Raw genomic sequence first — 15463 nt, 5'->3', positions numbered from 1 at the left:
ATTTCAATTCTCAGTGTGTCTTTGCTGTGAGAGAAAGTGTGTGTGTATGTCAGACCTAATCCTTGTATATTTACTCTCTTGTCCCAGAGAAGAAGCTGGTTGTGAGTCTGCATACCGAAGAAATTAGCTGAGAGATATTGCCCCCTTCTGGACAGGAATGGGGCTATACGTACTGTCCCATATTCTCCACATAAGGCAGCACAATACTCTTAACAGCCCAACTGTAACATCTCATATATGCAACACACTTATGACCCAAGACAAAGCCTTATAGAAAATAACTGCAACAGCCACATTAGCACATTAGCAATCCTCATTAGCAATTTAACTGTCTAAGTAAAGACACATGTCCTCACACACACTGTCTCCGGAAACACAGTCAGTCAAAGCGTTGTCTGAGTGCCTTGAATTTGTAATGGAGAATATTTCTGACATAGGTCTGACTTACCGGGGTGCTGCCATCTGACAGGGTTGTCATGCTGATTGACATGCTCATCTTGTCAGAGGAGGAGAGGGAGGGTGGGGAGGGGCTCCTCTTCTCCGCTTCCTGTCTCTGGAGGAAGTCACGCCAGGCTCGCTGGATACTGCACGTAGTGATTGAGAGACAACATAGAAACACAGGCATAAATGTCCATGCAAGCTTTTAGATTTAATGCATTTCTGAATTGCTAAAATGTCTTGATTCACTCGAGAATCAGTCAATTCACAAGGTGGATATTCTTTTAAATCCTGAGCATTCTCAGAATCAGACCAAAAATTCATGCATTGTACTTCTCAACTAATCCCAATCCCAACCGATTCCTACTGTAATGCAACCGGGACCGGCAGTTTAAAAACATTTTTAGCTTGTGACCCCTTCACAATTAAGTAATGGATATTTGTTTGGAAAAGTTATGTATGTCCATGGGTTGTGCACATTTACACGACAACCTTATATTTAACTTGAATCACTTTTAGAAGAGGGAAAACTGTGAAGATTGGAGAGAAGTCACCAAAATATTTGACATTTCTTTCCTATCCTGTTATTCACCAACGAGTCAGATTTATATTGCTGCGTCACTGATTTAGATGAAAGGTTAGAAATATGCAAATCAAGTATCCAGATAGGTAGTTTTCTATTTATTAGACATACTGCATGGAACCAAAACTAAAGTCAACAATTGCTCTTTTATAAGCTGTAGATAAAAGATATACTCACATCAACACCTTGGTCTCAATGGGTGGCATGATGATAGTGATGTTGTTGTCGAGGTCCATGGTCAGATGATTACTGAGAAAGAGAAGGGGTGTAGTGGACATTCAGAGAACACACACAAGTCCAGTCTTGGTCTGGGTTATCAGTATTTAAACAGCAATGGCTTGGTCCCATCTGCAGGGAAATGGACAAGAGCAGGGCTGCTCGTTTTATCTCTCTGTAGTGTTATTGAGTGTGTGTGTGTGTGTGTGTGTGTGTGTGTGTGTGTGTGCATGTGTGTGTGTAAACTCACCTCTTGAAGCCACTCTGGAGGCTCTTCCGCTGCTCCTGTGTGAAGTAGAGACAGGAGGAGGGACAAAAGGAGAGGCCAAGAGACAGGAATAAGAACATTTCAGATATGCAGCTTTGGCACAGACACAGGGAGTAAGAGGAGATACCTGCAGTGTATGCACAAATGTGATTAAATGTTTGGCAGATGTGTGATCATTGTGCTGAGCTCAGGGACCCCTGCAGCAAGTGGTTTGGCAGCATTTTGGCTCAGTTAGATGTTTTCTTGTGAAGTTAGGGAAGAGAGCTTTGGAAAAACTCGGCCAAATTGCTGGTTCAGCATTTTCAAGGCATTTGGCCCAGAAGCACAAAGAGGAAAGTCAAACATAGAGAGACAGGAAAGGCAGAGAAGATACAGCGGGACATAACTCATGGACTATGACACAGTTGTTGCACAGATGTGGCAGACACGTTGGAGATTAGAGCAATGAAACTTTGCACTTTCACTTAAATGACTTTTAGCTCCGTTCTCCGCTCCTCGCCTGCTGCTCTCCTCCCCTCAGCTCCATCCTCGAGCTTTAATAGGGCTGTGTAATGAGGACAGGCCTGCCTCTACATAATTGAGCACACTAATTCAATTATAAGGGAGCAACAAAGTTTAAGTGGAGCAGTTCTTCCTGATGAGCCAAGAGGGTCACATCAGGACACCGAGCAGCTACCAGCTACATCACCGTGTACTTGCGCATGTGTGTGTGTGTGTGTGTGTTTGTGTGTGTGTGTGTGTATATACACACTGTGAAACCTGCAAAATCCCCCACTTTGATTTTTTGTTTGATTGCTTCATTACTGCATAATGAAGTATGCATGAAATAATATATTGCATTTATTAGATGGCAGATTGGCCTATAAAGAGACTTACACTAAGAAAGATATATCTATTAGAAGCACTACCACACTAAGAAAAATGGCTGTGTATATATATATATATATATATATATATATATATATATATATATATATATATATATATATATATATATATATATATATATGCTTCCCCCTTAATAGCTATTGGTTTCAAAAGAAGTACCCTTTTGATGTGTAAATATATATGTGCTCATTTACATGTACATGCTCATTTACATTTATATGTATCTAACTGAATCACTGTCTTACTGAATTTTCAGCTAAACACAAAGTTGCTGTCAGGACACACCGACATCATATCTTTTTCTTTTTATAAAAAGGTCTATCTTGTTTGGCTGTTCGCTGTGGCAGGCAGTGTTGTTTTTCTCATTAGTCACCCTCCCAGAAGGAACAAGCAGCTCATTAGACAGAATCAAGGACTTTGACTAGTGATCAATGATTGCATCAAGGAGCGGTTTTTATTTCTTTCGGTTTGCCTTTCCCTCTTAATTTCTCTCTGCTGAAAAGAGGATCTGCGAAAGTGCAACTGCGGCTCAGATTCTCGGGATTCTGTACAACCCTAACCCCGCTAAACTTTATTCTGCTTTGAGAGTCAATGTCACCTCAGCCTTTCCAAATCCGCCTGAACGCTATCCTGGATAGAAAGCTGTGTCTCTCTTACACAGTCCCTCAATCTCACACATGCACATCCAGTCAGACGCTTTTTAGCAGACTTTAAAAAAGTGCCATTTGAGTAAGAGAAATAAGGACAGAAGAATGTACTTAAAAGACACTAAAATAACTTGAAGTCAGTTTGATGCAAAACAAAGACTTGTGTATTGAAAGAGACAACAGACAGAGAAATAAGCAAGTGGCAATGATGGAGAGATGAGCAAAGTATAAACGAGGAGGGATGAGTGTGTGTGTGTGAGATTGTTAGCTTCTGGGTAATGGAGTTGCTGGGAGAATGAATTATCCGATCATTTCAAGTTACTGATGGCCCTGCCACAGGCCTGGCCAGGCAAATTAGTCCACCTCAGAGAAACACACACACACACACACACACACACACACACACACACACACACACACACACACACACACACACACACACACACACACACACACACACACACACACACATCTCAGTTTATATACTGGTCTCTCTATCAACAGCTTAACTTAAAGTATCATCCCCTTCCCAAGTAAGTAAGTTATCAGTGGTATAAACCGACAAGTTACATCAAACGGATGTTAGGTTAAATGTCATTATTATCACTCTGTGGCTGATTACAAAACACATAGCAAATGTAGCTCCTTTACAAATACAGTCAATGTGAGCCTAAACATGTTGATAGCAGCATTACCGCTGCAGATTATATTACATCACATTATTGTATTACAGTTTCTTCACTTTCATCACTAAGACGGAATAATTATCTGTTGACATCTGTGCTGTAATTATGTATCTTTTATAGGTGAATAACTACGATGAAATTGATGAAAATGTTTGTAAAGATTTTGATGCAACCTTAAAAGGAAAATGTCCTCATTGAAATGTCAAATCATTTTGGTTTGTGATATGTGTGTGTGTGTGGGGGCCATCAGTAACTGTAAGGGGAAATTGAAATGATCAGAAAACTCCATTACCCAGAAGCTAACACACACACACACACACACACACACACACACACACACACACACACACCCCTGCTAGTTTATACTTTGCTCATCTTTCCATCATTGCCACTTGCTTATTTCTCTGTCTGTTGTCTCTTTTTTGCATCTCACTGACTTCAAGTTATTTTAGTGTCTTAAGTTCATTCTTCTGTCCTGTGTGTGTGTGTGTGTGTGTGTGTGTGTGTGTGTGTGTGTGTGTGTGTGTGTGTGTGTGTGTGTGTGTGTGCAAAACAGAACTTCAGCAGGACATTTGCAACGATTTTAATACATGGTATTGATTTCAAAATCTATAGCAGTCTGCATTTTGCAATTATTGTGTACAGTACCAAACCAAAAGCTCTAGGTGTTGTCCAAAAGCCTTTTCTTCTGCTACCCACACCTGGATCCTTTCACCCCTGCCTAAGTGGAAAACCCCATCCCATATCTGGAGTAGGAATGCCAAAAAAGTACCGGAACATAAACCAGAGGTTTGCATAATTTAGTGGCAGAGTTGACAGAAAATCTATAGTCATTTTGGGCTTTGGCAGTGCCAAGCAGCCTTGTATTGATTGGTGTGTGTGTGTGTATGTGTGTGTTTGTGTGTGTGTGTGTGTGTGTGTGTGTGTGTGTGTGTAAATATGTGTGTTGGTGGATTTATGGTAGAGTCAGGCAGAGTAGAGAGAGAAGGAGGCAGGCAGGAAGGAAGAGAAAGAGAGAGACTGAGAGAGAGAGAGAGATGCTGATGGAGAAGAGACCTTGAACCCACAGTACAATATACAACAACATAGGAAATAGAGCTACTGACAGCCAAATACAGACCACAAGCACTCTCATGTTATCCATCCCTCCATCACCCCCTCTCTATGTCCACCTATTTCCTCTATCATCAATCTTTTCTGCTTCACTCCATTTTACAAAACTAATATGAAAATAAAAAAGACAGGCGTGAGGAGGGGATGAGAAAGCACAGAATTAAGAGAGATGGAAAAGGGGAAAATGACGATTCGATCACACTGCGAGAAATGTACTGGCCCCTTCTTGGAGAGGTGGACCGGAGTAAGGACATACATAACAGAACACAGTGGACCAATAGTTGCTTTGGAGGTCTTAGAGGTAAGATGGTCTGCAGGGTTTGGAAGAGTTACCAGCATGCTCCTGGCTGCTGCCTTCGCCATTACTCAACCATAGGCGCCAATACTGTCGGTGCTCCGGAGCTCCAGCACCAAAGGAAAATACTGAGCACCCACGTGTGCCCGACTGCCAGTAGGCTACATTCATTTAAAATTAAACATTGCAGTTGGTGCTAAGTGGAGCATCTGTCATAGTGTGATTGGTTATGTCACTGTCAGTCCCCTGCTCCATATCCTATCCACCAATCACAGCGTCTCTCGGATAAACGCCTCTTTAGTGATTCTTAATTTCCCACGAAGCTGATCGTGGTTACGTGTCAGTTAAACTTTTCATCTCCAATTCTATTTGTATTTGTGAGAAGCGGCGCTGTCCTGAGTTGAAAGATAGCCTACTTTACGGATTTATAATGGAGTTAATAGGTGTGTGTGATAATGTCGGCCGCTATCCATTTCCTAAGTTTCTGAAATGCAAACATTTTTTGAGTAGGCAGATGAGGCATTTCTGGAGCAAATCCATGCAATCATGCTAGAGCAAAAGAGGCAGGAACAAGAGGCATTTGGGTTAAATTATAGTCAAGCCAAAATTAGCCTTAATTCAATCCATGTTGCTTTAATTAAGTACTATACTAATTATAGAAATGTTCCCTATTAACACACTGAGAATGCATTTTAGATTTCAAGAGTGTACATGCATGCATTTACACTCAGGCATTCTTAAAGGTCCAATGTGTAGGAATTTCTCCCATCTAGTGTTGAGATCATATATCGCAATCAACTCTCTCGCACCACGCAGTTCAAAGTACGTATTACAGCTACGGTAGCCTTCAAGCTTCAAAAAGCCGGTCTCTTGCTCTTTTCAATATCCTTTTTCTTTTTCTGGGTGAAGAAGAAGACTCCTGTTCCAGAAATTTGGATTTTGAATACGTGTGGTCCTCCATGTTTCCTTCATCAAACTTGCCGGGGCCGGGAAGCTACGATACCCATTAGCAGCATTAGCAGCACCAGTGAGTTTATCATGTGACAGCGAAAACGCAAAAGGCAGAGCAGTATGTCCTGTATGTCCCTTACCGGCTAACGTATTTCAAGATGGCGCATGAATATGGAGCGTCTACACCAGTTCATTCAAATGCAAATGTCAAATTTCAAGCCAAAAGGAATACTTGGAATTGATGGTGAAAATATTCATGAAAAAGGACAAGTTTGTGAATGGGCAACACAGATTTTTATAATGAACAACTAAACACGTTACACTGGACCTTTAAGGACAGTGATTTAAAAAAAAATCATCTTCAATGCCCAGGAGGACATGCAGCAAACTGTGTTTAATGAAAATTATTCCTCAGCAAAAAAAAAAAAAACAGCAATGTATTTTCCTCTTGTGGATAATTAACTCTTCTAATATCCATCCTGCTCTGATGACTCAGATCTGTATACATTGGATAAAAATTGTTTTATTCTTTTGTACTGATGGCCATACACAAAGCCATTAAGGACAGGCTTGTTGACGTGCCAAGCAGGACAGGTGGGTTGAGTCAAGCTCAGTAAAGGGATATTTACAACAGGCAGGTCTGAAGAAAGGCCAAAACCATCTTAGACTATCCTGACCACTCTCTCTAGGATCACAAACAATCTGAGCTCTTGTCTTCAGGCCGCAGCTATAGATCTCCTGCTACGAGGACAAAACCACTAAAAGGTTACCTTTGTGTAAAGCTGATGTTGAACATGGAATAGCTCATGCACATCTGCCCTCTCTGCTTTTTATTCACACTTTACTTTCCGCCTCACTTCTGATATGATCTCATGGTTTTTATACTGCTTATTGTTTTTATATTGTTTTTCACAGTGTCTTTGTTTATACTGCCTCATAGTTGTTTTTATTATTTTTATTGTCTTACAGTTGTGTGTGGCGTCACTGCTGTCTTATTGCCTTGTTAATATAATGTTTTAAAACCTGGCCGCACATCACATTCTCTATAATGGGACTATAAAGAATGAATTAACCTGACTTGACTTTTTTATTTTGAACAGGCTTAATTTATCATCGGCTCTAGTAGTGTTTAAGAGACATAAGATAAAAAAATGTTGTTGGGTGCAGATTCATAAATGTGGGCACCTCCTTTACACTGTACAAACAAATATATGTGGATCAGGATCACTGTAGATGATGTTCAGGTCAGATCTCATCTACATCTACATCATGCATCTCATTTTGAGCTTCCACTGTAGTCATGCAAGGTGGCAGCGTTTCTCATCGGATGATCAATTTGTGAGACTTATCTAGTTTGTGAAGGAAAGTTAAATGCTCATACAACAAGAAAAAAACAAAAAGCTGTGTTACTGTATGAGGGAGAGAACACAGGAGACATGCAGGGAGGGGCTGAATGATTGAAGCTCTAAGAGTTTAGAGACCTCCGCTGTGGGGGACAAAAGGCAAGGGAAAGATAAAGATACAGCACTTTGCAGTGAGAAAGAAAGTGATTTGGGTTGAGAGTTGGCAAGGGAGTTAAAGAGGAAAAGAATATGAAAGCAGGTTTTTCGTTGGCGGCGAGAAGAAAGGATATGGAGGTGAAAGAACAAGCCTGTGGGCTCTGAAGAAATTAAACTGGACCAATGCCAGCCAGCCAGCCAGCCAGCCAACCACAGAAACACAGCGAAGAGAGAAACGGCCTGCCTGGGAAATGGCCTTCATCTCTCCTGTACATGGGGCATAAATCTGTCCCTTGCACCTCCAACTTATCCAGACACACATACTAACACTCACACACATGATTTAAATAGCTCTCCTGCTCCTCTAAATGCCCCCTTAACTCAGTTCAGGGGACAGAGTGACAGACAAAGAGAGGAGACAAATCCACACATCTAAAGAGCCTATAAAACACAAAATCATAATCTATTTCCCTCATTGCTGCGCTATATTTTCAACTCGGTTGCTCTTTAAGGTCACTCTCTTCTCCTTCTCTCCCCGCAACATAACAAACATGATACATTCTCATGTTTTTCCGCTTCTTTGTGTCGACTTCTTTACTCTCATCTCTTCTTGTTTTTCTTGTATTCCGTCCACAGTCTCTCAGTCTAAGTTAGTTTTCCTCTTCAATACTTGATGAGCTTCCTGATGTGAAGTGCTGGCAGCAGATTCTGGGTCGTCACTCTATCGTCTTCCAGCACTGAAGAACATTGGCCAGCTGTGTTTGTTTTCCAGATAAGCTCAATTAACTCTGATACACAGTCTCCAGAACGCTGCACACACACACACACACACACACACACACACACACACACTTTTTGTATGGAACACAAAAGCATACATAGTATGCACTTTCTAACCTACAATTAACCAGATAATTCCAGTTCATTTAGAGATGGCATGATTGTTTTCGGACAAACATGTAATCATGTACAAAGTCACACATCAACAAAAACCTATTTTCTCCTAAAAAAAATACAGTATGCCATTATGAACAATAATCGATACAACTTTATGTAAATATTATTAGAAAAATGTACTTACATCATCAAAAGGCCTCAATGCAATAAAATAGTAGGCTTACACAACCAGGCTATATTATTAGATTATTATTGCTAATGCATTCATGTGTACATAAGTAAGTATAGCATTTACTGTTGGGTGGTGTAATCAACACAATGCATGTTTTATATGTAAATTGTTACTGTAAGTAAGTACAGTAGAAGCTGCAGCTGTCAGACAAATGTATTGCAAAAAGTATAATATTTAATATAATTATTATTAAATTATTATGTGCCTCTGAATTAACATAAAGTAGTAGTATAGTGTGTAGTAGTATATACGTATAGAGAATGGAAAATAAATAATGATGTAAGGTGGCTCACATTTGTACTAAAGTACAGCAAATTTACTAAAGTTACATTTAACCACTCCTTTTTGTTCAGTGTCTCAAACTAACAACAATATGCCAACCATCATCAAGCAAACAAAGCAAGTATGGTTTATTTCTTGCTAGCTCTGTTTGGACAACAACCAGGAGCTTTTAACCCAATAATGGAATAACCTTGAGGCTACGAGTTATTTCAGTCACCTTTCAGCCAGAAAGCGGTCATGACCTGGTCCTCCACTGATGGTAACCTAACTGGTTTAAACACCATCATACCATCTGCCATACTACATAGACCCCCTCTCTCTCACATGCACTCACACACACAAGCTATCCAGAGGGCTTGGTGCAGCCTCTATCAGTCAAGCCTCCCTAGGGTCCTTAGGCCCAGCCAGCCAGCCGGCGCCATCTCTGCCATCACACTCACATCCTCATCGCTCTCTTCTGCCACGGGGACACAGAACCTGTCAGTACATAGTGTGTGTGTGTGTGTGGGGTGTGTGTGTGTGTATGTGATAGCAAAAACTGAGGACAGGTGCTGTTATCTGTAGCCATTCCTGGCCAGACACTGTCTTCTGGCACCTGCGTGTGCGTGTGTGTGTGTGTGTGTGTGTGTGTGTGTATATTTGCCAGTGTCCATTGGGATTCAGTGTCCAGACACTGGCAATGTCGTCCCTGAGTGACCCTGCAATCAACGCTGGCTGGCACGGTCTCTCTTTCTATTGCACTCCCCCACACACACACAAACACAAACACACAAACACACACACAAACACACACACACACACACACACACACACACACACACACACACACACACACACACACACACACACACACACACACACACACACACACACACACACACACACACACAGTCCCACTTTCTGCTCTGGGGGTTAGGCTAATGACTGACGGTGTCAGAGACAGAGAGGAAAGGAGCTGCATACTGAAAAAAGGGGAAATGGAGCAGGGAGAAAACCTAAAAGTCACATAAGTTAATACAGATCCATGGAGAACTGCACTGCTGAATATATTCAGAGGAGTAAGCTTAGCAGAGACTGACAGAATATAAATCTGTGCACACAATTTCAGTGTGTGCATGTGTTTGTGTGTCTTATTAATTCCACAAAGTTTCCTGGTTGTGTGAATAAAATATGGAGGAATTTGAAAATAAAATGTCATGCTTGTCAGTCTCAAGTCATGAACTGTATCTGGGGATGTGGAGTTTCAGAATAATCATTTATTTGTAAAGTGCAATCATGAAACAGAAGTTTATGTTGGTGACGCAGGTGCACAGACATAAAGCAACTAAGCACAACAGGACATTCAGTGCAAGAGGGAAGTGCAGCCAACAGAACAAATCACTACAAATAATAATACAAATTAAATCATTATGTAAAATCATGCAGCATGCAATGCAGATGATATAACTGAGAAAGTCAGGCCCAAACTTTTCCTTAGCACCAGATATTAGAGAACCCATAAGAGGATCTTTTTTGTCACTGTGAAGACATGCACACCCTGAGGTAGTGCCCTTCTATCCTTTTTGCCTGCAGCATTGTCCCTGTATAGTTAGCACTCCCAGCTCCCCTGGTGGGCCATAATCAGAGCTGTAAAGCCAGCCGTTAACATGCCAGAGCAAACACACCGTAAAGCAGCTCCTTTTACAACACCGCTCAATACTACTTGTCCTCCACAGCAGCCGAGCAGAACACCACTGTACAACTGCACTGCTGGGTGGAGGGCAATATATATGCAAAAAGCAGAAAGTAAATGTATGCAACTATAAAGTCTCTTTTATTGGGCATTATGGTCAAATAGAGGGACTGGCATTTTTGCTTAATAAGATTGTAAACGCAGTTATGGAAAGGTAAAAAAAAAAAAAAAAAAAAAAAAAAAAGTGTAGTAAAAGAGATGCAGACTAAGGAATATGAGTTCCCTGGGGGCTTTTTACTTGAAGTGATATGATCCTATTTACACTTTAAAGTCTAAAGTGTATTCAACTTTATTTGTGCCTTCACCAGTTTTTGGAAATAAGCTTTCAGAGCTCACAGTGGAAGGACTCAGACCAAGGCCCTCTCAGAAGAAGAGTTTAACACTTAAAGGTGCAATTTGGCCTTGAAAGAGTCCTCTGCTGATTTATTATTGCACTTAGAGTGAAGTTAACAAACTTGCAAGACCCAAATTTAAAATGGTCAAATACATACAGCAGAGGCCAAGTTATCCTGCTTTTAGTTCATAAAATGGGTCAAGCTCCAAAAAACATGGACTCCTTCCCAAAATCTGACTTGCTAGTGTGTTTAGTTAGACCTCTCTGACAGGTAACAGCCCAGGTTCTTCTGTTTAAAGTTTGGAGTCTCCAAGCCCAAACCGAGATACCCAGGTGTTGTCACGTGACCAATTTTTTTCCAATGTGACAATGCTCACTCCAAAGCCACAGAACACCTTTCTACATTTGTTTCCACAGCCTGTGTTGTGCCTCTTTGTGAATATTAAATTGTCATGTAAACTTGATGGCGTGAACCTTTAAAGGTGTGATAGGTCATCATGATTTGATGGCTGCTACTGCACACGCTTGTTGTCTTCCTGTGACTTTAAAACCACACACAAACGACCAATCAAACAAACACATAAAACCTGTTTTCTTTACAATGTTTGTGATAAAACCAGATGTGCACAGGGTCTTATAAAGTACTCACAAAAACTGCCTGTCCCAAACACACACACACACGCAGAGCTGAGACTGTCCATTAGCAGTGGTTCGTCGCTGTTTCGAGCTTTATGAAGTAGAAAGCTCAAAGAAAGAGAAAGCCTGCAGACCCGATTAATGAGAGTGAGAGAGAGAGAGAGGAAGAACGAGAGAGAAAGAATGACAGAGGAATAGAGATGAAGACAAAAGGAGAGAATAGGGGTTGACAAGAAAGATAGTAAGAGACAAGTAATGCATAATAAGGGTGATGAAGTAAGAAGGGAAGGGGCAGAGAACCATAGAGGCTCCCCCTTGGGCTTGATTTTTAATTGATCCATGTAAAGTTGCCATGTGAAAAGCGCTTACCTAGTCCTAATTCCTTCAACCTCTTTACTAAATGGTCCCTCTCACCTCCTCTCAAAGCTATCATTGTATCTCCTTCTGTGAAAGTCTTTTGAAGAATCTTTATGTCTATGACCGTAACACTGTGGAAAGCCTGGCTTACCTCTCCTCAGCTCAGCAGGAAATGATTAAAGTCACGGTCCAGTTAACTGCTGGTCACCCCTTAGCCCTGTGGGCCTCGAGTGGAACCACCCACCTGTGCTTGTCCTCCTAAGAAGGCTAAGTGCACAGCCCCCCCACACACATATACACACACACACACACACACACACACACACACACACACACAAACACACACACACACACACACACACACACAATGAAATCTGTCACCTGTGCAGGGCCATGCAGTGAGCGTTAGGCATTAGCTGTGGTGGGCTCTAGCTAAAGCTTGGCTATGCTCTAAAAAGCAGCAGCAGGAGCAGCACGGCAGGCCGGCATGCAGTGTGGGTGTTCATTAAAACCCCCAGCACCATTCATAGGGAGAAACAAGGCCATAAAAGCAATTCATCTGCACATAAACAAGCCATTGCGCCTGTCCAACACACCCACAACACGCACAGGCATGACAGGGGGAGGAGGGGAGCTGGGCCTCTTGCTCTTCCCGGCTCTCTTTCTCATTATCTCCATCTGGATTTATCTGAGTAGTTCAGAGAAACAGAATCAAAGATCTTAAGTTGTTTGTTTTTTTTAAATCGAAAAAGTGTTGCTATCTAAATCCTACAGTGCTAAAATGTGGAGATAAGTCTACACAGAAGATGGGTAAAAAGTCCCTCATCATTTGTGCACTGTTTAGCTGGTAGCCCTGATGTAATGGAAATGCAAATCCCTGCCGTGCTGGACTGACGCGCTGAGGCCAAGCCGAGCCGAGCCGAGCCGAGCCAAAGCTAGCACATGTAACAAACCTGTTGGAACAGGTTATAGGGTTTTTCACATGTTTTCAGTGCAATTAAACCGTGTTGTATGAAGACAAAACTCTTCACACATACAGTATAAATATAAATTGTTCTTGACACATGGAATCATTATTTTTGACAACCAAATTTTTATAGAAAAAAATAACATAATTATAGTACCACAACACGATTTCATCGAAAAATAAATATTTATAGTAACATCAAACTCTAATAGCCAGGTAGACAAAAAAAATGACTTCAAATAAGTAATTTCATGCTCGGCAACTCCTGCTGGCCATAGGGCCCTAAGCAGCTGCTCATTTCATTTTTCCCCAGGTCTTATATAAGATATCAGTATTTTTTTTATTTTTAATCATCTCCACTAATCCCGAGACACTTTCCCTCACAGCAGATGTTAATTACCCAAGAGGACAATATGAATATCCGTCAGAGTATCTGAAAAACATAAATGAATTTTCCACTGCTGAGTATGAGAACTAAGGAGCTTTATCAGCATTGATACTGGTGTTACAGTTAGCATTGATGAACATCTTCTCTCCCCACATATTTCACATTTTTAAACATATCACATACAACAAACGGCAATAAGCAACTGTGTGTGTGTGTGTGTGTGTGTGTGTGTGTGTGTGTGTGTGTGTGTATGCAGTTATTGCCGGAGGCTGTACAGATGATGAGAGATGATAAGTTGCATGTCTCCACCCTATTGAGTAATAATGAGAGTGCTGTGATTGCCTGAGCTAAGAATAGTAGGCTGCTAGTAGCTTTAATAGTGGGATTGTCTCTCGGCAATCCGACCCTACGGCTACACGGTTACTAGATTCATCACTACAGGAGAAGCTGGAACAGTGCTGGAAAAGGCGCGCGCGCGCGCGCACGCACACACACACACACACACACACACACACACACACACACACACACACACACACACACACACACACACACACACACACACACACACACACACACACACACACACACACACACACACACACACACACACACACACACACACACACACACCAACTTGAGTGTCAGCATGAAAACTCTAACATGTACATACACACACACTCAGAACAGGCTATAGCTATTGGGCGTACAGGGAAAGGAGAAAGTGATAGAGGACATATTGAAAACAGAGAGGGAAACACACAAAGACACTGAAGCATAGGTGAACTTCAAACTGTAGAAAAACATTTTTCTCCACCAAAGGGTCAATTTTAGAGTTTAGAGAGAAGGACAAAGCTTCCATACCTCTACTTTTCCAACATCCAATTATCTTGTCCCTCTCCTTAGCTTTCTTTCAGAAATACACTCATTTTGTTCACTTTCTTTACAACACTCCGTCCCTCTCCTCATTATTTCAGAAAACCACGAAATCCTTGTCTGTTTTTTAACCCTGACTTTTATACAATGCATTCCATACCAGCATGTGTCATATGGGTTATTCTGCCCTCCAGGGTCTATGAAAACATGAGCACACCAGGTAATGCACATTAGTAAATACATTAGCATGCTGCAATGTACAAACAGAAGAGATATGCCCAAACAGGGTACATCCCCCGATGCAAGATGGCAGAGGAAAACATATTGTCATTCCTCTTCAAACCATCGGCTTATTCTCAGCTTCAGCGAGAGACTGAGAAATGGTAATGTTGACAACAAACACGTATTCCCTCCCCAGCAGTGGTCCCCTAATTTTGTATCTCAACGGCTCTGCTTTAAGCGAGAGGCCATCACCCAGGGCCAATCTTGTGTAAAATGAAAACTATCTGAATATTCTTGGGAAGCTCGGGAATAGTTGTGTGCTCTCCGAGCCCCATTTGACCTGCCATGTGTACGGCTTCATGCTGAGCTATTGCATGTATGTCTTTGCTTCCTGAATTGCAGAGGGAGAATATAATAGAATTTAGTTCCAGGGATATATGTGTGTGTGTAAAAGTGCATGGACACACTAACACAGGAGTACACACACAAACGGGTTCAAATAGTGTCCAAGGATAGGGGATAGGGCCGTTGAAATCAATTGTTGCATCGATGCGGACGATTCTACATCGATGCAGCAACAGACCATAATCGATTATTGCCTAATGATGTTACTTGTTTATTTTCCGGTCGCGTTTTTTATTTTTTTTGGTTTTGGTCTGTTGTCTGCTGTGTTTAGACTCCGCTACATTCAGAAAGTGTCTTTTTTTAAGAGCAGATACAATAAAAAGGGGAGCTTCTGACTGCTTGAATTTGTTGATGAAAACCATGTGTAGCAATAAATAATAATATCAAGGTGGTGATGCATCGTGATATCGAATCGGACCGAATCGTTGACAGGATAATTGTTTTTGAATTGAATTGAATAGCGAGACCAGTGAAGATTCACAACCCTAGTAGGGGACTTGAGGAATAAGTCATATTTAGCGCACCTATCTCTCCTGCAGGGCTAGCAGAGG

General features: G+C 41.4%; 1 protein-coding gene across 2 annotated transcripts in view; it reads right to left on the bottom strand.

Moving 5' to 3' along the window:
* The window catches only part of schip1 (schwannomin interacting protein 1), a 233620-nt gene that overhangs the window by 163731 nt on the left and 54426 nt on the right, over positions 1-15463 (bottom strand). For both annotated transcript variants that reach the window (XM_028574669.1, XM_028574668.1), the window contains exons 6-8: positions 1488-1522; positions 1199-1270; positions 449-584 (exon numbers count right to left, since the gene is read on the bottom strand). In XM_028574669.1, the coding sequence (XP_028430470.1) occupies positions 449-584; positions 1199-1270; positions 1488-1522 (243 nt within the window). The remainder of the gene's footprint in view (positions 1-448; positions 585-1198; positions 1271-1487; positions 1523-15463) is intronic.

Source organism: Perca flavescens, chromosome 3, assembly GCF_004354835.1.
Source record: "Perca flavescens isolate YP-PL-M2 chromosome 3, PFLA_1.0, whole genome shotgun sequence".
NCBI classification, from domain to species: domain Eukaryota; kingdom Metazoa; phylum Chordata; class Actinopteri; order Perciformes; family Percidae; genus Perca; species Perca flavescens.
Note: the sequence above shows the minus strand (reverse complement) of the source record. Positions and strands in the feature narration are given on the sequence as shown.